At 43.1% G+C, this 19,954-nt stretch overlaps 2 protein-coding genes across 15 annotated transcripts in view; one reads left to right on the top strand and one right to left on the bottom strand.

Annotated features, from left to right (window-relative positions):
- Positions 1-5,044, bottom strand: part of NBR1 (NBR1 autophagy cargo receptor) — a 30,544-nt gene extending 25,500 nt beyond the window's left edge. The window contains exon 1 of one of the 3 annotated variants that reach the window (XM_011216745.3): positions 4,851-5,044. The gene's annotated coding sequence lies outside the window, so the exon portion shown is untranslated. The other 2 variants (XM_011216744.3, XM_002930053.4) reach the window with 2 other exon arrangements.
- The window catches only part of BRCA1 (BRCA1 DNA repair associated), a 62,438-nt gene continuing 46,904 nt past the window's right edge, over positions 4,421-19,954 (top strand). For 3 of the 12 annotated variants that reach the window (XM_034641127.1, XM_034641126.1, XM_034641122.1), the window contains exons 1-3: positions 5,206-5,370; positions 6,342-6,427; positions 15,363-15,416. In XM_034641127.1, coding sequence (XP_034497018.1) covers positions 6,348-6,427; positions 15,363-15,416 — 134 coding nt within the window. In that variant the 5' untranslated portion in view covers positions 5,206-5,370; positions 6,342-6,347. Of the gene's footprint in view, positions 4,487-5,201; positions 5,430-6,341; positions 6,428-15,362; positions 15,417-19,954 lie in introns of those variants that run through there. The other 9 variants (XM_034641132.1, XM_034641131.1, XM_034641130.1 and 6 more) reach the window with 6 other exon arrangements.

The raw sequence follows: 19,954 nt of genomic DNA, 5'->3' as shown, positions 1-19,954 counted from the left end.
TCTTCTGCTATTTAGTCTGGTGGGTGGCTTAAAACAAATCTCACTGTTTTGGTTTTGTTTTTTTTTTTTTTAAGATTTTTATTTATTTATTTACTTGAGAGAGAAAGAGAGCGTGAGTTTGAGTGGGGGGGAGGAGCAGAGGAAGAGAGACAAGCAGACTCTCTGCTGAGCACAGAGCCTGACGCGGGGCTTGATCCCAGGACCCCGAGATCACAACCCAAGCTGAAACCAAGAGTCGGATGCTCAACCAACTGAGCCAGCCAGGCGCCCCTTTGTATTTTTTTTAAAAAGATTTATTTATTTTAGAGAAAGAGAGTGCACTTGAGCACGGCAAGGGGCAGAGGAAGAGAAGCAGACTCCTTGCTGAGCACAGAGCCCCACCAATCCCACGACCCAGAGAACAGGACCTGGGCTGAAATCAAGAGTCAGAGGCCCATCCAAGTATCCCCCAAATCTCACTGTTAAATGCATGCTGAGACAGTGTAAATTTTGGCCACACCCACAGAAATCATGTAACATTTGTAAAATTCTTTCAGATTTTCTGAAACTTTATATGATTTGTTAATTCAATAGATACCACTCAATATCTGCTAGTAGCAGGATAGAAGAGTAAGACCAATAGGTCTCTACCCTCAGGGAATTTACTTTCTCTTAACTTAAGAGTGACATTCTACGTTTTTTCTTGAAAAAGCAGTCTTTTCCTAAACTGAGCAACCCAGGTTCTCTATTAGATCAGTTTTAACAATTTAGAGGACAAAATATTAGCCAAGAAACTACAGGGTAGCAGTCAACACCTTTCATCCAAGTTCATGTGTGGTTTTTTTTTTTTTTTAAGTTTTACTTTCTTTTCTTTTACGGAGAATTTCATACATTAAAATAGAGAGTGGTGGACATATAGTCAGAATAAACAATTAAAGGCTACCCTCATTTCATCTATACTTCTGTATTACCCCCACCCAATTCCCCCAGTATGAATTGACAGTAGTCAACTGTTTTAACAAAACTATAGTAACCTAATTAAAAAAAAAAACAACAAACCAAACTATTATGGGAAAATTTAAACATATACAAAAGAAGAAAACTTAATATACAATGAACCCCTAAAGACCCATCAGCTATCTTCCGTAATTATCATCAACACAGGACTAATCTTATTACAGCAATACCTGTTCCCTACTGGATTATTTTTTTTTTTTTTTTTTTAAAGATTTTATTTATTTACTTGACAGAGATAGAGATAGCCAGAGAGAGGGAACACAAGCAGGGGGAGTGGGAGAGGAAGAAGCAGGCTCATAGCAGAAGAGCCTGATGTGGGGCTCGATCCCACAACGCCGGGATCACGCCCTGAGCCGAAGGCAGACGCTTAACCGCTGTGCCACCCAGGCGCCCCCCTACTGGATTATTTTGACAGCCAGCCATTACTTCGTCCATAAAATTGAGCATGTAACTCTTAAAAAAAAAATGAAAAAACAAACAAAAAAAAAACCCAGAAAACAAGACTTTTTGAAAACCCCGATACCATTATCATGCCTAAGAAGTTAACAGTTTTGTAACTGAATGTCTACTCTCGTCAGTTTTTTGTTTTTTTTGTTTTTTCCTTTAAAATTCTATTTTTTTTAAGATTTTTAAATTTCTTTATTCGACAGAGATAGAGACAGCCAGCGAGAGAGGGAACACAAGCGGGGGAGTGGGAGAGGAAGAAGCAGGCTCACAGAGGAAGAGCCTGATGTGGGGCTCGATCCCACAACGCCGGGATCACGCCCTGAGCCGAAGGCAGACGCTTAACCGCTGTGCCACCCAGGCGCCCCCCTACTGGATTATTTTGACAGCCAGCCATTACTTCGTCCATAAAATTGAGCATGTAACTCTTAAAAAAAAAATGAAAAAACAAACAAAAAAAAAACCCAGAAAACAAGACTTTTTGAAAACCCCGATACCATTATCATGCCTAAGAAGTTAACAGTTTTGTAACTGAATGTCTACTCTCGTCAGTTTTTTGTTTTTTTTGTTTTTTCCTTTAAAATTCTATTTTTTTTAAGATTTTTAAATTTCTTTATTCGACAGAGATAGAGACAGCCAGCGAGAGAGGGAACACAAGCGGGGGAGTGGGAGAGGAAGAAGCAGGCTCACAGAGGAAGAGCCTGATGTGGGGCTCGATCCCACAACGCCGGGATCACGCCCCAAGCCGAAGGCAGACGCTTAACCGCTGTGCCACCCAGGCGCCCCTAAAATTCTATTTTTAAATGGTCTCTACACCCAACATGGGACTGAACCTAAAACTCCAAGATCAAGAGTTGCAAATTCCACTGACTGAGCCGGCCAGGTGCCCCTCTGGTCAGTTGGCTTTTAAGTAAGGATTTTATTTACTGATGAGTTGTTAGACTGGTTTGTTCTTATGACTATGAAAAAATAGTTTGTTAAAATCTAAACCCAAGTTGTAATGAAAAAGGTCATCTTTTAAACATATTCATCAACAAATCTTTTAAGAAATCTCTTCAAAGAACCAGATTCTGCTCTAGGCACAGGAGGCAGATGAATAAGACTAAGTCTCAGGAGTTTGCAGCATATTGGGAGAGGGAGCAAAAGGGCTGAGAAGAGCTGGGCTCCAGACACAGCTCTGACACATTACTAGCCACGTAATGGTGAGCAAGTCATTTAACCCCTGAGCTTCAGCTCCTTAATTTGTAAAATAGGTCAAATAAAAACGTGTGTGCAAGTTCTCTGAAAACGTTACTCAAATATAAAAATGATTACAATAAATCAGTCTTTAGAAGCCAAAATGCACTGCCCTGTGAAACAATACAATTGAGGCTGTCTTTTAAAAGGAGCTTGAACTCTGAGGATCAGGAATTTTTTTTAATCCCAAAACAATTACTCTCCAATTTTTTTCATTCTTTGTCTTTACCTAGAGCCAAGTTCACTATCAAAAAAATAACAGTTTCTAGCACCAATCAGCTAACATCTAGTATTCATTTATATGGAATGCAATTCTTGGGGTCCTTAACATTTGGAAAGAATTCCTGTCAACTCCCCAGAATCTTGGGCAAAAAGTATCAGGGAAATGAAGTAACTGATTCAGTCAGCCAAAAAGTGGATATTCTGAAACACATTCTCACTTTTCAACTTCCGAGAAACCCTTCCACACTTTTGAGAGCCCAAAGGAAGGAAACTAATCTAACTCCCCTTTTCTCAAATTACACAATTAAAATTAGTTTAGTTACCTTGGAGCTCATCCAGCTGGTAGGCTGATGAGAGAAAACAGGAAGTGGGGGATTCTAGCTAAGCTGGATCGTATCCAGGTCTTCATAAAGAATTGCCTATTTCTGCTTGGCTTTTATGTGAAAATTCTTTCAGGAAGAGCATTAATCTTGAACTTGTGGAAATACCAAAGCTATGGTTTACACCATCTGTCCTTGTAGGTTTAAAGCCAGTAAATTCAGATGGCTGGGGCCTAGGCCTTCAGCTTTCAAAACCGGCTTTATTGTAAGTTCATGCCACTGGCTCACCCTCTGCTTGGCACAATCAGTTTTTCCTCTACGTCAGTTTTTTCAGGATACCAAAAAATCCCATTAATGAAGCAGACCTGGGAAACTGAACTTTGATTACTGCCTCCGCCAAAGGCCTGACAAGCTATTTGGGGGTTAAAATGTGTGACCTAGAGTTTGACAAAAAAAAAAACGGTGTCTTTCCAATACCAGAGGTCCCCGACCAAGGAGACTTCTTTATGAGGTTCTCAACAAGCCGAGGGGGATGGGGTTGGGAGACTGTGTGGGCAGTGCCGTTTTTTTTTCCCCTTGCAGACTTTATCCTAGTCTTCGAGTTATCGTTTCCTAGCACTCCACGTCCCCAAGACAATGTCACCACCCTCGGAGGACTCTCTGTCGTTTTCTTTGCCTGTGCCCCCTTTGAAGGGAGACACTGGGGTGTCTCGGCCTTCCATCAGCAGATGCCGAGCGTTCTGAGTCACAGACCCTCCATCTCTCTGGCAGTATCCGCCCCCTCGGCCGCTCAACCCGAACGGCTCTCTTTTCCGGTCACTGACAAGACTGGCTGCCCCCCAGACACGGAAAAAGTAGCCCCTCTTTTTTGCAGGATCCCTTCCTTAAACTTCTCCTAACCCTCTCAGTGGCGATGTGCTCCCATCCCTCCGTAATCGCAGCTGCTTCCTTACCAGCTCCCCGCCCCCGGGGGGCGCCTGCCGAAGGCTAGGCCAAGAACCGTTCGCAGTCAGCTCCGCTGCTATCCCTGCGGGGTGAATCTAACATGGCGGATAGAAAGAGGGTCTAGTCCCCAGTTTTGAGTTTCGGACAAGGTGATTGGCTCTTACTAGTTGTCCCTCAAAACTACCATCCCACTGATTGGTCGAGCATGCGTGGCAGGGGCGGGGCAGGAGCTGCCAGAACAGCACAACAATAACAAACACTGGGGCAGAGGGGCGGAACTACGAGTGCGCAGTCGCGGGTCGAATCCCGTTTCCCCTTCCCAGGTAAATTCGGCGCCCTCCGCGTCCCCTTAGGTCACTGACCTTAGTGGACTCCTTGCCCGAGACTCGCGGGGCTGGATGGGAACTGTAGTCTTCCTGGGACTTGTAGGTTCTTTAGCCTATTCGCCGCTCTCAAGATACGAAAACCTAACACTCCAATCCATATCTGTTGACGTGCATAAGCGCACGGAGCTCTTCGAGCTATCAGCTGGCTTGCCGTGAGAACTGCGCCCGCTTCCGGTGTCGGAAGCGCCTCTCCATAAGACTACAGTTTCCAAGGAACACTGTGGCGAAGGCTTTTCGATCCGCAATGCATGCTGGAAATCGTAGTTCCCCCCCCCCCACCCCCAGCAATCCTTTTAGTTACCTAAACTGGAGACTTCCATTGCGGCGGAAATGGTGAGGGAACAGGGCCCCTTTTTGCGACTGTTTCAGGCACTACCTTGCGCTCGGTTTCGGGCCTCAGATAGTGATTCCGGCCCTAGTCCAGCAAACTCTGTGACGTAATAAGCCGCAAGTGGAAGCGTAGAGGTGAGGGGGCAGGGGCCTAATGGAAAACTCCAGGAGAATTCTTTCTCTTCCGTCTCTTTCTAATTACGTAACGCGGGGAAAGAATGGATGACCAATCGGGAGCCTGGAGAGACTCTCGGCTCTCTCTGCTCCGCCCTTCCGTAACGTGTTTCAGTCTCGTATTCTGAGAGGTTCTCGCTCAGTGGCTGCGGCCGGTTTCCGTGGCAACAGGAAAGCGCGGGAATTACAGATAAATTGAAAGTGCGACTGCGCGGGGTGATCTCGCTAAGGCTTTGTGGATAGAGGGCGGTCCGGGGGTCTTTCAGACAACTGGGCCCCTGGACCCGGGAAGCCCCGACGCTTTGCTTTGGGTGAAGGTGAGAGAGCCTACGGGAAGGGAGAGGGTCCAAGGGTTGCTCCGTGGGACAGGAAACAGGTGTGGACTGTGGGAGAGCAAGATGGGTATTACCTGGCAGGGACCCGCAGAGGATGGAACCTGAGAAGCCTAAGACGTTGAGTCTGGAGAAATCGTGGGGACGGGGGCACTTTGTGGGTCTCGGGGCAGGGAAAGCACTGAGGATTGGCGGGGCAGGGTGTGTCCGAGGGGGGATCCTGGTGGCAGGAACTGGAATGTATTTTGAGAGGCGCATCATAGTATAAAAAGACCGGCTGGCATATGTGAGAAGGAGATCCTGCGGAAGGAAAGAGGGAAGGAATGTGTCTGAGAATAGGAGGAGGCTGTATTTAGTTGGTGGGAGAGCCCTTAAGAAAGAACTGGCTTCATATGCGTTTCTGATAAGGGACAAGAAGAAAGTAGAGGGGCGTCAGTAGTTACAGAGGCTACTGGCGTGGATGTGCCTAAAGAGGATCGTGAGATGAATGCAGACCAGTGGGAAACACTGGGGAAGAGCAGGGGTGGGGAGCGTCGGTTGGTGTTGGTTTTGTTTTTGTTGAGGTTGGTTTTCAGCAAGAAAAAGAAAAGAGCCAGGATGGCTGGAGAAATATGAGGCTACCATCACTCACCCAGTCACCCCACTATGGCTTTCTTTTTCTTGGAGAGAGGAAAAAACCAAAAGGAAGTGGTTGGAGGCTTTATGTGGGGAAAAAAAATAGGGAATTTAAATGGTCTTAATTGCAAAAAAATAGCTTTTCAAATTAAAAAAAAAATAAAGCTTTTGTCCTTAATTCTATGGTGTAATTTTAAAGCACTCCAATCTTTAATTTCTTATTTAAAAATGACATTTAATGAAACTAGGCTGTTGTTCTTATAAACCTTTCAAAGTAACGTGTGTGCATACAAATATACACACATATATTTAAGCTTATGCCTTAAAATTCATTGGAACAGGAAGAAATGGATTTACCTGCGGATCGTGTTGAAGAAGTACAAGATGTCCTCAATGCTATGCAGAAAATCTTGGAGTGTCCAATCTGGTAAGTCGACAGAAGAGTTTATTAATTTGAGATTCTTCTTTACTTGATTATATCCTACGCAAATAAGTAGAATTGACCTTGCACATATTAAGAAGAAAAAATTATATTAAGATTAGACTATTAAAGTTGCTGTTTTTCTTAAGAGCTTTGGGAATATAAGAAATTACCCTTTTTCTCCACTCTGCCTCTCCCCTTCCCTTTTTACTCCCTTAACACACTCAGCTCCCCATCTTTCCTAGCTCACAGACTATCTTGATTGTTTCTACTTTGGGGCAGAAATCTGGTTTGGAGTAATTGGTCTTTTCATCCAAGCTCTAAAGACAGCTCAATCACTTGGAATGGGGATAGTTAATAGTGGCAAAATAAAGGGCGCCTGGGTGGCACAGCGGTTAAGCATCTGCCTTCGGCTCAGGGCGTGATCCCGGCGTTATGGGATCGAGCTCCACCTCAGGCTCCTCTGCTATGAGCCTGCTTCTTCCTCTCCCACTCCCCCTGCTTGTGTTCCCTCTCTCGCTGGCTGTCTCTATCTCTGTCAAATAAATAAATAAAATCTTTAAAAAAAATAGTGGCAAAATAAAATCACAAATGATTTGTGCTTGTGAGTGGGTAGGTGTTTGGTTGAACTAGCCCTGTATATTTAAATGAGACTACTTGGGTGGTGGGTGCCTGGGTGGCTCGGTTGGTTTAGCGTCTGCCTTCCACTCAGGTCATGATCCTGGGGTCCTAGGATGAAGCCCCAAGTCGGGCTCCCTGCTCAGTGTGAAGTCTGCTTTTCTTCTCCCTCTGCCCCTCCCCCCACTCGTGTTTTTTTTTTTCCTTTATCTCTCTCTCTCAAATAATTACATAAAATCTTTGGAAAAAAAAAATAAGACTACTGGGGCACCTGGCTGGCTCAGTCAGCAGAGCATGTGACTCTTTTTTTTTTTTTTTAAAGATTATATTTATGTATTTGACACACACACAGAGGGAGGGAGAGCGCACACACAAGTAGGCAGAGCAGCAGGCAGAGGAAGAAGGAGAGAGCAGGGAGCCCAACATGGGGTTCGATCCATCATGACCTGAGCTGAAGACAGCTGCTTAACTGACTGAACCACCCAGGTGCCCCTCAAGGCTTTTTTGTGTGTGTATTTTTTTTTTTTTATGTTGAGGCATAATTTACGTACAGTGAAATGCAGAGATCTTAAGTATGTAAGTCACTTGAGTTTTGACAAATGTATATATCTGTGTAACCCAGTCAAGATATAGAACAGTTTTATCACCTCAGGAAGATTCTCTTGTGTGTATTCAGGAGCTCTTAATTTGCTGACCCTCCTTGACCCTTGGAGGCCTATGGCTAGAACTTTATTTCAATATAATTAATTTCTTGTATAATTTTATATTTTTTATTTTATGCACTTAAAAGCATTACTCTGAGAAGGGCGTTTATGGGCTTCGCCAGCTGCCAAAGGGGATCTATGGCACAACAAAGATTATGAACCCCAAGTAGTCACTAGGTGATATCTATGGCATTTGCTAAATCTACAAAATAATTAAAAACTATACCTCAAAATGTCTTGGTGAAAAGCCAGAAAGGAACCTTAGAAGAATTGTTGCCTACTCTCCTCCGTCTTATTCCTTTTACTCTGGTCAATCTGGCCTCTTGGTTTTTTTTGGGTTTTTTTTTGTTTTTTTTTAAAGATTTTATTTATTTATTCGACAGAGATAGAGACAGCCAGCGAGAGAGGGAACACAAGCAGGGGGAGTGGGAGAGGAAGAAGCGGGCTCATAGCGGAGGAGCCTGATGTGGGGCTCGATCCCATAATGCCGGGATCACGCCCTGAGCCGAAGGCAGACGCTTAACCGCTGTGCCACCCAGGCGCCCCTGTTTTTTGTTTTTTAGGTAGGCTCCACACCCAGCATGGATCCCATTGCGGGGCTTGAACTCACAACCCTGAGATCAAGACCTGAGCTGAGATCAAGAGTTGGATGCTGGGCCCCTGGGTGGCTCAGTCAGTTAAGTGTCTGCCTTCAGCTCAGGTCACCCCTTGGAGGGTCCTGGGATCGGATCCCACATCGGGCTCCTTGCTCAGTGGGGAGTCTGTTTCTCCCTCTTCCCCCACTGCTCATGCTCTCTCTCTCTCATGCTCTCTTTCTCTCAAATAAATAAATGAAATCTTTTTTTTTTTTTTTGAAGATTCCATTTATTTATTTGACAGAGATAGCCAGCCAGCGAGAGAGGGAACACAAGCAGGGGGAGTGGGAGAGGAAGAAGCAGGCTCATAGTGGAGGAGCCTGATGTGGGGCTTGATCCCATAACGCCGGGATCACGCCCTGAGCCGAAGGCGCCCCAATAAATGAAATCTTAAAAAAAAAAAAGAGTTGGGGGCGCCTGGGTGGCACAGCGGTTAAGCATCTGCCTTCGGCTCAGGGCGTGATCCCAGCGTTATGGGATCGAGCCCCACATCAGGCTCCTCTGCTATGAGCCTGCTTCTTCCTCTCCCAACCCCCCTGCTTGTGCTCCCTCTCTCGCTGGCTGTCTCTATCTCTGTCGAATAAATAAATAAAATCTTTAAAAAAAAAAAAAAAGAGTTGGATGCTTACCTGACTGAGCCACTCAGGCACCCTTGGTCATTCTGGTCTCTTAACTCTTCTTCAGACATACAACATACTCTCCTGCCTCTGAGCTTTTATGCTTGCTATTCCCTCTTCCTGGAATGTTCTATCCCTGATAATTGCATGGCTTACAAATCTTGATTAAAATACCACCTTTTCAAAGAGGCATTTCCAGACAACCCTACTTAAAATGATAACACCGTTACCCCAACACACTCTTTATTTCCCTTTCCTGTTTTTTCCCCCCGTAGCTCTTATTACTATCTAACATTCTGTATAATTTGTTTATTCTTTTTCTTTACCCTTATAGGATTTAAACTCCATGAAGGCAGGGGTTTTTATTTGTTTTGTTTTCTTCTTTATCCTTAGTAGTTAGAGCAGTGCACCTGGGACATAGTAGTCACTCACTAAACGTTTGTTGAAGGTATTAAATAATAAGCTAAATTGATTCTTCAGTAGTTTAATGGTTTTTATTTTTATTTTTTCCTTTTTTTTTTTTTTAAGATTTTATTTATTTATGTGATAGAGAGACAGCCAGCGAGAGAGGGAACACAAGCAGGGGGAGTGGGAAAGGAAGAAGCAGGCTCCCAGCAGAGGAGCCCGATGTGGGGCTCGATCCCAGAACGCCGTGATCACGCCCTGAGCCGAGGGCAGGCGCTTAACGATTGCGCTACCCAGGCACCCCGAGTTTAATGGTTTTTAATATGGTGATGGTTAGTGGTGGGTAATATTCAAAAAGTAAATTGGGGGGCGCCTGGGTGGCACAGCGGTTAAGCGTCTGCCTTCGGCTCAGGGCGTGATCCCGGCGTTGTGGGATCGAGCCCCACATCAGGCTCTTCTGCTGTGAGCCTGCTTCTTCCTCTCCCACTCCCCCTGCTTGTGTTCCCTCTCTTGCTGGCTGTCTCTCTCTCTGTCGAATAAATAAATAAAATCTTAAAAAAAAAAAAAAAAAAAAAAAAAAAAAAAAACAAAAAGTAAATTGGAAAGCTGCACCTATTGAGCTTTACCTTCAATAAAGGAGAGTAGATTTAAGTAAATTTCTCTTTGTGCTTCAAAGTTGTTTTTCATATTTGGAGTTAAGTAAATAAGATTAAAGAAAATGCAAGTTGTTGGGGCGCCTGGGTGGCACAGCGGTTGGGCGTCTGCCTTCTGCTCAGGGCGTGATCCCGGCATTGTGAGATCGAGCCCCACATCAGGCTCCTCTGCTAGGAGCCTGCTTCTTCCTCTCCCACTCCCCCTGCTTGTGTTCCCTCTCTCGCTGGCTGTCTCTATCTCCGTCAAATAAATAAATAAAATCTTTAAAAAAAAGAAAAAAAAAAAAAAGAAAATGCAAGTTGTGTTTCCAGAAAGATACGAGAGTTATAAGTAGCCCTCCTCCCCCTTGCCTTTCAACATTTAGGCTATATAACAAGAGCGAAATAGATTTATAGCCTACTTTATGAATCATCAGAGCCAGAGAAGCAGGAAATGACAACTGGAAAAAAATTACTTTTGAAACAGCATAAAACTTACTCATGATAATTACAAAGAGTGATCGAAAAGTCCTCAATAGTATGGCATCGGGCTCCATTTATTTTACATTTCCACAAGACTCAGTCATAAAAATGTAATGTTCTTTCTCATTCTGGCAAATTAAACCATCAATTAAAAAACTCAGATACATAAAAAAGCACAGATGCAAGAATGAAAGTTGAAGTTAATGCTTAATTTTCATTTTCAGTTAGCTATTGTATGTTTTCCAGCTCCCTATTTTTTTAAAATCTATTCTCTATTAGCAATAGACTTAGGTTTTTAAACTAAAACTTCTCATTCTCTTTATTGTTAAACCTTAAACTCATTCAAATGGAAAGTTCTAGGATGGGAATCATACCTACTCTACTTTTTGTTTATTTGTTTAACAGTCTCCGTGGGTCACCTGGGTGGCTCAGTTGCTTGAGCATCTGACATCTGCTCCAGTCATGATCCCAGGGTCATGGGAATGAGCTCCTCGTCAAGGGCTCCCTGCTCAGCAGGGAGTCTGTTTCTCCCTCTGCCCCTCCCCTCTCTCGTGCTCGAGAGCTCTCTTTCTCAAATAAATAAAAACTTTAAAACAAAAAACGGTGCCCAGAAACAGTATAATTTGCAATTGTCTTAATAAATGTTTCCTGATTATAACTAGAAACAGTGTCATGGTAGCTAGAGGGTAGGCTTCCAGCTTCTTTGAGGTCTCTTCAGCTAAAATTCCTTCTGTTGGCCTCTATTTTAAATTACCATTGGTGTTGATTTCTGATAATCAGTAGTTCTTTGTAACTTTTTACACACAACTCTATAAAATTTTTGACTTTCAGAAGAGTTTGATAAAATGTGTATCCTGGTAGGTGGCGGTGGTTTTTCAAATCTAACCCAGCTTCTCTTTCCAATCACTTATACCCATGTTGGAAGCCCAAAATGCAAATACACAGTAAGACTAAAATATTGCCTGACCTGAGCAGTGTTTAAATATTTGAATCGCATTCATAGTGAACATTTACTTTCATCAGGACCTAGAAGAGGACTGTCTAACTTTTCTCATTCCTATTCCCTCTTTTTTTTTTTTTTAAAGATTTTATTTATTTATTTATTTATTTGAGAGAGAGAGAGCAGAGTGAGAGAGCATGATGGGGGGAGGGGTGAGCAGCAGGCAGAAGGAGAAGCAGGCTCCCCAATGAGCAGGGAGCCCAATGCAAGGCGATGCGGGACTTAATCCCAGGACACTGAGATCGTGACCTGAGCCAAAGGCAGATGCTTAACGGACTGAGCCCCCCAGACACCCCTTTTCCTATTACCTCTTCAAGCTTTTTTTCAACCGTCCTTACCTTTTATATATCAAAGTTTTCATCCGTAAAGTTTGTGTTTACAGTATGTTTATATAGCTCGGCTTATAATTACCACACTGAAACATAATTATTTCAGAGTTGAGTCAGTGGTGAGAATGAAAGCCATCTGGTATCATAGCTAAATCCAATTTCGCTTTCACTGAGAATTTCTTTGATATGTAGCTTATCTGAGGAATTGTGATTTAGTAGCAAACCAGAGTTCTCTTTGTCAGTGGTTTTTCTTTTTAAAATCACATTAGGTCCTGGGGCGCCTGGGCGGCACAGCGGTTAAGCGTCTGCCTTCGGCTCAGGGCGTGATCCCGGCGTTATGGGATCGAGCCCCACATCAGGCTCCTCCACTATGAGCCTGCTTCTTCCTCTCCCACTCCCCCTGCCTTTGTTCCCTCTCTCGCTGGCTGTCTCTATTTCTGTCGAATAAATAAATAAAATCTTTAAAAAAATAAAAAAAATAAATAAAATAAAATCACATTAGGTCCGGATAATAATTCTCACATTGGTACAAATCATCTCAGGTTGTGAACATTTCCCCAAGTAACATTTAATTTTATTCTGACAATAACTTGAAGAGACTGGTAGAGTGGGTGACAGAGAAGGAACCCGGGGTTCAGGTCAAGGGCTTGGCCTGAGGTCACTCTGCTAATAAAAAGGAGAACTAGTAGTAGGAAACCTGGCCTTCTGACTTCCTGTGGTATTTTCCTCTCTGTTACTTGTGCTGCGTCAGAAGCCCTGTGATCACAAGAGTTGTGTTACCAAACCTTTCACAACGAGGCTATTGTCCCTCAGCTTTTCTTGGGATCCTTTTCTAAAAAGTGAAACACGTCATGAAAAGACCCACATTCCTGTCACACACAGGTGGCCTGTTGTTTGATGTCCTGGCTGACCTGTACTAAAAATCAGTTGCTGAAGCTCTCGTCCAGAATAAAAGATAACAACTTAAAATCACCTATAGGTTCCTACCTCCTCAGGCTCCCAGCTGCCTCTCTGACCTCTTCTACTAGCGCTTCCCCATGGCCTGTGTCCTGACCTTCGGAAACACCAGGCAGGGGCCCACTTAGAGTTTGCCTTCTCTGCTCCCTCTGCTGGAATGTTCTTCCCTCAATTGTTGTACAGCCTGTTTCCTCACGTTATGCAACTGTCTGCCACTGTCACCTCAGTGAGGCCTTTCTTGGCCGCTCTGTATACAAACACCCCCACCCCAGCACTCCCCATCCCTGTTAGCAGGCTTTATTTTTATTTTTAGCCCTTATTCCCAAATGTTCTTGTTTAAGACTCAGTTAACTGTCTTACCGCAACGAGAATGAAAGTTCTCTGGGCACAGGCTTAGTCCTGCTCTAGCTCTGTCTCCAGGAACAGTTCTAGGATGTCTAGTTCTAGGATGTCTAGTGGCAGAGCTCTAGCTCTGTCTCCAGGAACAGTTCTTGCCTATAGGAGCTGCCCAATAATTCCTTGTTCTGTTAGTAAATGAAATAATCTCAGGAAGATACTAAGATTTTGTGAATGGACCGGCAGGGATGGGAATTTGGGTGATGAATTTTCTTTTCTCAAGATTTTAATAGTTTTCTAAATTTATTTATTTATTTTCTAAATTTTCGTTGGTGAGAACTTATTACATTGTTTTTTTTACAAAGTAATCATGAGCCCAGCATCATGAACCTCCTTGACATCAGAAAAGTCCTAGCACACAGTACCACCTGTAAAGTGTTCTTGCCAAAAAATTGAATCTGAATTTGATCGAGCCTGTAGGTCTAGTTTATAGGAACTAGAGGCTAGAGGAACATGTTAAACCACATTATAGAGTTACAATCAGTAAAATCCAGAATGTGGGAAGTGGTACAGATTGGGGGTGCCTGGGTGCCTCAGTTGTTGAAGCTTCTGCCTTCAGCTCAGGTCATGATCCTGGTGTCCTGGGATTGAGCCCCACATTGGGTTCCTTGCTTAATGGGGAGCCTGCTTCTCCCTCTCCCTCTGCCCCTCCCTCTGCTCGTGCTCTCCCTCTCTCTCTCAAATAAATAAATAAAATCTTTTTTAAAAAATGGTACAGATCAAATGACCTACTTATTAAAATAAATGACAAGGGGGAAAAGAGGTGAAATCTGTAGATTAAAAGACACCTGAGACATATCAACCAAATGCAATGCATGGATCTTGTTTGAATCCTGATCTAAACAGATTTAATTATTACATTTTAAGAGACAGTGAGGGAAACTAGAATATTGTATATCCGATGCTATAAAGGAATTATTATTTCTTAAAGATTCATTTATTTGAGAGAGAGAGAGAACGTGGAAGGGAAGGATAGAGGGAGAGTTTTAAGCAGACTCCATGCTGAGCACAGAGCCTGATGCGGGGCTTAATCTCACGACCCTGAGATCAGGCCTGAGGTGAGACCAAGAATCAGACACCTAACCAACTGTGCCACCCAGGCACCCTAAAGAAAATCAATTTTTGAGAGTAATAATGGTTTCATGGTCGCCATAAAAAGATCTTTGTCTTTTAAAAGTATGTTCTGAAATATTTATAGATGAAATGAATGACTCCTGGGGTTTATTTTAGAATAATCTGGACTTTGGGTGGGTGTTTGTATGGATGTAATAAGACTGGCTTTGAGCATTATAACTGAGTGATGGTACATGGAGTTCATTTTACTATTTTATTTGTGTAAATGCTTGACATTTTCCATATTAAGAAATTTAAGGGGTGCCTGGCTGGCTCAGTCCATAGAGCATGTGACTCTTCATCTCGGGGTGGTGAGTTCAATCCCCACACTGGGTGTAGTGATTATGTTAAAAAAAAAAAAAAAAGGAAAGAAAGAAATTTAAAATAAAAAGGCAGTCACACGCAAAAAAAAAAACAAAAAACAAAACAAAAAAAAAACAGCGCTATGAGGGGATCCAAAAGAAATACAAGAAGTTTGTTGTCTTCATGGAGCTTAAAGTGTAGTTAAGATATAGGATGTCCCCCCAAATTTAGCTTGAAAAATTTATCAGTGAAAACTAGTGAATAATGGAATAATGTCAGCCAATCTTTTAAATGCTAAAGATAATAGAGTATTGAAAAGAATAATATGTTCTGTTTTGATAGCTGAAAGCTCAGGAAGGTAAGGATCATATTCTCTGCTGTATTTTTGGCGCCTAGCACAGCAGGTATTTATTAAATGAACTTAAAGCCTTACCTTGACTCAGTTATAGCAGCTTAAAGTTGGACTTTTTTTTTTTTTAAGATTTTATTTATTTGTTTGACAGAGAGAGACAGCCAGCGAGAAAGGGAACACAAGCAGGGGGAGTGGGAGAGGAAGAAGCAGGCTCATAGCAGAAGAGCCTGATGTGGGGCTCGATCCCAGAACGCCAGGATCACGCCCTGAGCCGAAGGCAGACGCTTAACGACTGAGCCACCCAGGCGCCCCTAAAGTTGCACTTCTTAACCAAGAATTTATTCATATTGAAATGAATTATTGAGCCTCATTTCCTTTTTTTCTCCTATCCTTCTAGTCTGGAGTTGATCAAAGAGCCTGTTTCCACGAAGTGTGATCACATATTTTGCAAGTAAGTTTGAATGTTTCATGTGGCTCTGTTATTTAGCTTTTGTGCTTATTCTTCACAACACAGGAAATACCTAACTTTACAGAAGCTTGAGCTACTTCAGTTAAGTGAACTCTGTTTCATTCTGCCTCCGAGTACTTAGACAGCCTTTGGAAGTTGGCTGTAACCATAGTTCCTGGGAAAACATTGGCATATTTATCCAGTGGGATATGAGATCATTTTGAACAGCTGTTTGTTTTTGTGCCCATGGGTGAAAGCAGATTGCAGGCGATTGTGCAATAAGCAATTTCCCTGTTTCTCCTTTCTGTTATTTCTGTTAGTCCCTCTGCTTTCTCCTTCTAAGGTCCAGTGTTTGCCTCCTTCGTAATCCTTGTGAAGATAGGAAAGGATCTGATATCAGTTTATATTTAGGCTGAAATTCATTCATACCAATGATTCAAGTTATTTTTACATTTTTAACGATCTTGCCGTTTGAAAATGTTTCTTTATGAAAGAATTTGGGAACACATTTGGTTGGTGTTTTGGTGGAACAAGGGGGACCTCTCCTCCCTGTTGTAAAGCTGTGATTGAGACTTGCCCTGAATGCCAACTAATTTGTTTTTAGATATTTTTCCTTTTTTTTTTTTAAAGATTTTATTTATTCGACAGAGATAGAGACAGCCAGCGAGAGAGGGAACACAAACAAGGGGAGTGGGAGAGGAAGAAGCAGGCTCCCAGCTGAGGAGCCTGACGTGGGGCTCAATCCCAGAACGCCAGGATCACGCCCTGAGCCGAAGGCAGACGCTTAATGACTGGCCACCCAGGCGCCCCCAGATATTTTTCCTTTTTAATCGGAAGTGAAAGCCATGTCTGTGGTCATAAGTTTACTAGCACAAAAGGTTATGAGATGCAGAGCATGTTTCCCTTCTACCCCCAGCCCCTGCCTCTCCCTTCCCTCCATCTCTGTACCCAACGTGGGGCTCAAACTTACAATCCTGAGATCAAGAGTCACATGCTCTCTTAACTGAACCAGCCAGGTGCCCCCTCAGGAGTTGTTTTTTTTTTTTTAAGGAATTTTTTAATTCAGGAGTTCTTCATTTGGGATTTGTGAATGGTTTTCATGCCATTCAGTTTTAAATTTAATTGGCTTAAAAGCTATAGGCATGTGCAATTTCCTGGGAAAGACAGCCCATAATTGTCATCAGATTCTTAGTATGTTTCCATAACCTAAAATCCTTCTGTGATAAGGATAATGAGGGCTGGCTGAAGCTGAAAGAAACCCATTCCCTCTGGAGGGATACCTGAACCCAAGTCTACCCGCTAGCTGGCCCTTTCCTTCCTCTGAATTCTACCTTATTCTTCCCATTCATCTGTCCCAATAAGGATCCAGAGCCCATTCCCACTGCCTCTCACCCCTTTTCCGTGGCACCCCACTGTCCTAGATCTGCTCCCATGAGTTTCCTTCTGATTCCTGAGGCCCTTCTCCCTGTCAGGTGCCAAGGCAGCACGGCTTTATCCCTCTGTTTTAGAATTTTTAGTTTTGTGTCCCCTGGAGGGAAGCTTCTCAAACTTTTGTAGTATAGAACTGGTTTTTTGAGATTGATACTTTATTAAACAAAATTTAAAGGTCCCAGTATTGGACACCTGGGTGGCTCAGTCAGTTAAGTGTCTTCCTTTGGCTCAGATCATGATCCTGGGGTCCTGGGATGGAGCCCTGTGTCCGGCTCCCCGCTCACTGGGGAGTCTGCTTCTCCCTCTGCCCCTCCCCCTGCTCATGCTCTCTCTCCGGCTCTGCTCTCTCTCATTCAAATAAATAAATAAAATCTTTAAAAAATAAACAAAGGCCCAATATTTAAAAAGTTATAGGTAGATGAAAATTAACCTTTTAAATGCTGGGACTTTCATTGTTTCTTCATGAGAATCTTTCTGAAATGTACTGTATGCTTTCCTGTCACCTTGAGTAATGAATATATAATATTATAGAGAGTGAAGAGATTGCATTGTGAACATTCCTTAGTTTGAGAGCTTGTGGAAGAAGGAAATTACAGGCAAAGGTATGAAGAGAAGAAAGTAGACCATCCAGGGAAAAGAAACTAACTTTGCATCCATGTATAGGAGTTGTGTCGGGGGATGCTTGGGTGGCTCAGTCGGTTGAGTGTCTGACTTCAGCTCTGGTCTTGATCTCCACATTCCAGGTAAGTGGTGAGTTAGTGTCAGAGAGGTTTGTTGGCCAGATATATTGGATCATGATATCAGGGAATTCTGGAATTTAGCAATGGGTTGATACATCAGAGATGTAGAAATAGGCAAGACATGGATACTCTAACAAATAGATTGAACATAGTCTCTCAGGAGTCTAGAGGCAAAAATGAACACAAGTGTAGGGTGGTGGTGATAAGGGAAGAGACGTGACAGGGATCCAACCATAGGAAGCTGAGGGTTAGGGTTAAGATTCCTGTCCCTAAGAGACAAGAACCTTAACCCATGGGACTTGGGTACTGGGCGAGGAACCTAGGCACAATCTTCCAGATGAAGAGCTCAAGATAGATTCTTGATCATTAGGACTAAACACAAACAAGAGGTTTGATCAAGAAGACAGAGCCCTATTATCAAAACTGACAAGGTTTGTTGGGACCACCAACATGAATGGATGCTGAGGTGCTAAGCTATGGAGCTCTCAGGGTCTTTATTTCCTTTTAAAGAGGGGCTGCATTGGTTCACGATCTGTTGGCAGGAATCCAGGGCACCCAATGTAATTGTAGGAAGCCAGAAGTCATCCTGCCTTTATTTTGCCCAGACTTAGAACTTTTAATTTATTGCTTCCTGCCGGGATAGATTTGGACCAACAGCTCAAAATTAAATGAGTTTCCATAACATTGTTAATCTGCTCAGGATGTAGACGTGCCCAGAAATGAGCACTCTGAAAGTCCCCCCAAATTAGTTTGTGTCACTGTGATTTTACTGTTTCTTATCAGCTTTAAAAATCTGACACCACTCTTTAGAAAACATGCTACATTGCCTAAAAAATATATTGTCTTTCCTTAAGCATTGGGCTTTAGAAAGTGAAGAGGCTGAAAACTTGGGGTGCCTGGCTGGCATGTGATTCTTGGTTTCAGGGTTGTGAGTTTGAGCCCCACATTGGGTGTGGAGATTACTAAAAAATACAATCTTAGGGATGCCTGGGTGGCTCAGTCAGTTAAGCATCTGCCTTCAGCTCAGGTCATGATCCCAGGGTCCTGGGATCAAGTCCCACATTGGGCTCCTTGCTCAGTGGGGAGTCTGCTTCTCCCTTTGCCTGCCACTCCCCCTGCTTGTGCACTCACGTGTGCACGCTCTCTCTCTCTGACAAATAAATAAATAAAATCTTACCAAAAAATACAATCTTAAAAAAAAAAAAGACTCAGACATTTTTACTGAGAACCTCATGTAGAACTTATGTATGTGTGTTCTCATTTAGTTGGTGCATCACATGGATTCCCCAGAGCTCTAAAACGGAATTTAACAAATTCTTCTCAGCCTTGAAATATATACCTATGTTCCATTGGTCTGTCAGTACTTTCCTTAGCTTATTCTTTTCAAGTCATGTACAAGTTCATTTTCTTTTTTTGAGTTTAGTTAACAACCTTGAGGCATCTGTTCTTTTTGTAGCATAAGGAAAGATTGGAACCTATGTCTGGTTCTACTTGACCTATATACTTGATTTCTACGTACCTAGTTCCCCTGCATTATTTGTGTGATTCTTGTATGGGCTACAGCACTCTAATGTAGCTTGTCACTCTGGCTTAGCTGCTGTATGCTGCAGCACTCTGTTTGGGAGGTTCCCTCCCTATCCCTCCTATGAATTGTGTAATTATATCATTTGCCAGTATAACACACTGATGCCTCCTAGGGCCATTATGGTAGAGTATGGGTAGGATTTGCATCTTCTCAAGGAGTGGTAGCCTCGTCTGTGGCTCTTTAAAGGGGATCATATACAGTGCAGGTAGCTTTTTGACACCCCTGCCCCCTACGCTATAGAACTGTTGTTGTGTACGGCATGGTCATGAAGCATCTGTATAGGTGAAGAAGGATCCTAGTCTCCTTGACCATCCCTGGGGCCCATCTGTACTGTAAAATGAAGACAATACATCGGGGTTGTTGTGTAGAGTAAGAGAGGGCACTGTGGGGGCGCCTGGGTGGCACAGCGGTTAAGCGTCTGCCTTTGGCTCAGGGCATGATCCCGGCGTTATGGGATCGAGCCCCACATCAGGCTCCTCTGCTGTGAGCCTGCTTCTTCCTCTCCCATTCCCCCTGCTTGTGTTCCCTCTCTCACTGGCTCTATCTCTGTCAAATAAATAAATAAAATCTTTAAAAAAAAAAAAAAAAGGGAGGGCACTGTGTGTTTGAGAACTTGGTCAGTAAAAAGTGCTCTCTGCGCCTTTTCAACTCCCTCTTTTCTTTCGTGGTTCTTTTCACTGCTTATGTCTGCTCCCTTCCCCAGTCACCTCGCTCACCAGAATATTCTGTTCTTTATGATGGCACGGATTTTATTTTGCTTTTCCACCAAATCCCCTGCATCTAGA

This window comes from Ailuropoda melanoleuca, chromosome 13 (genome assembly GCF_002007445.2).
Source record: "Ailuropoda melanoleuca isolate Jingjing chromosome 13, ASM200744v2, whole genome shotgun sequence".
Taxonomy (NCBI): domain Eukaryota; kingdom Metazoa; phylum Chordata; class Mammalia; order Carnivora; family Ursidae; genus Ailuropoda; species Ailuropoda melanoleuca.
Note: the sequence above shows the minus strand (reverse complement) of the source record. Positions and strands in the feature narration are given on the sequence as shown.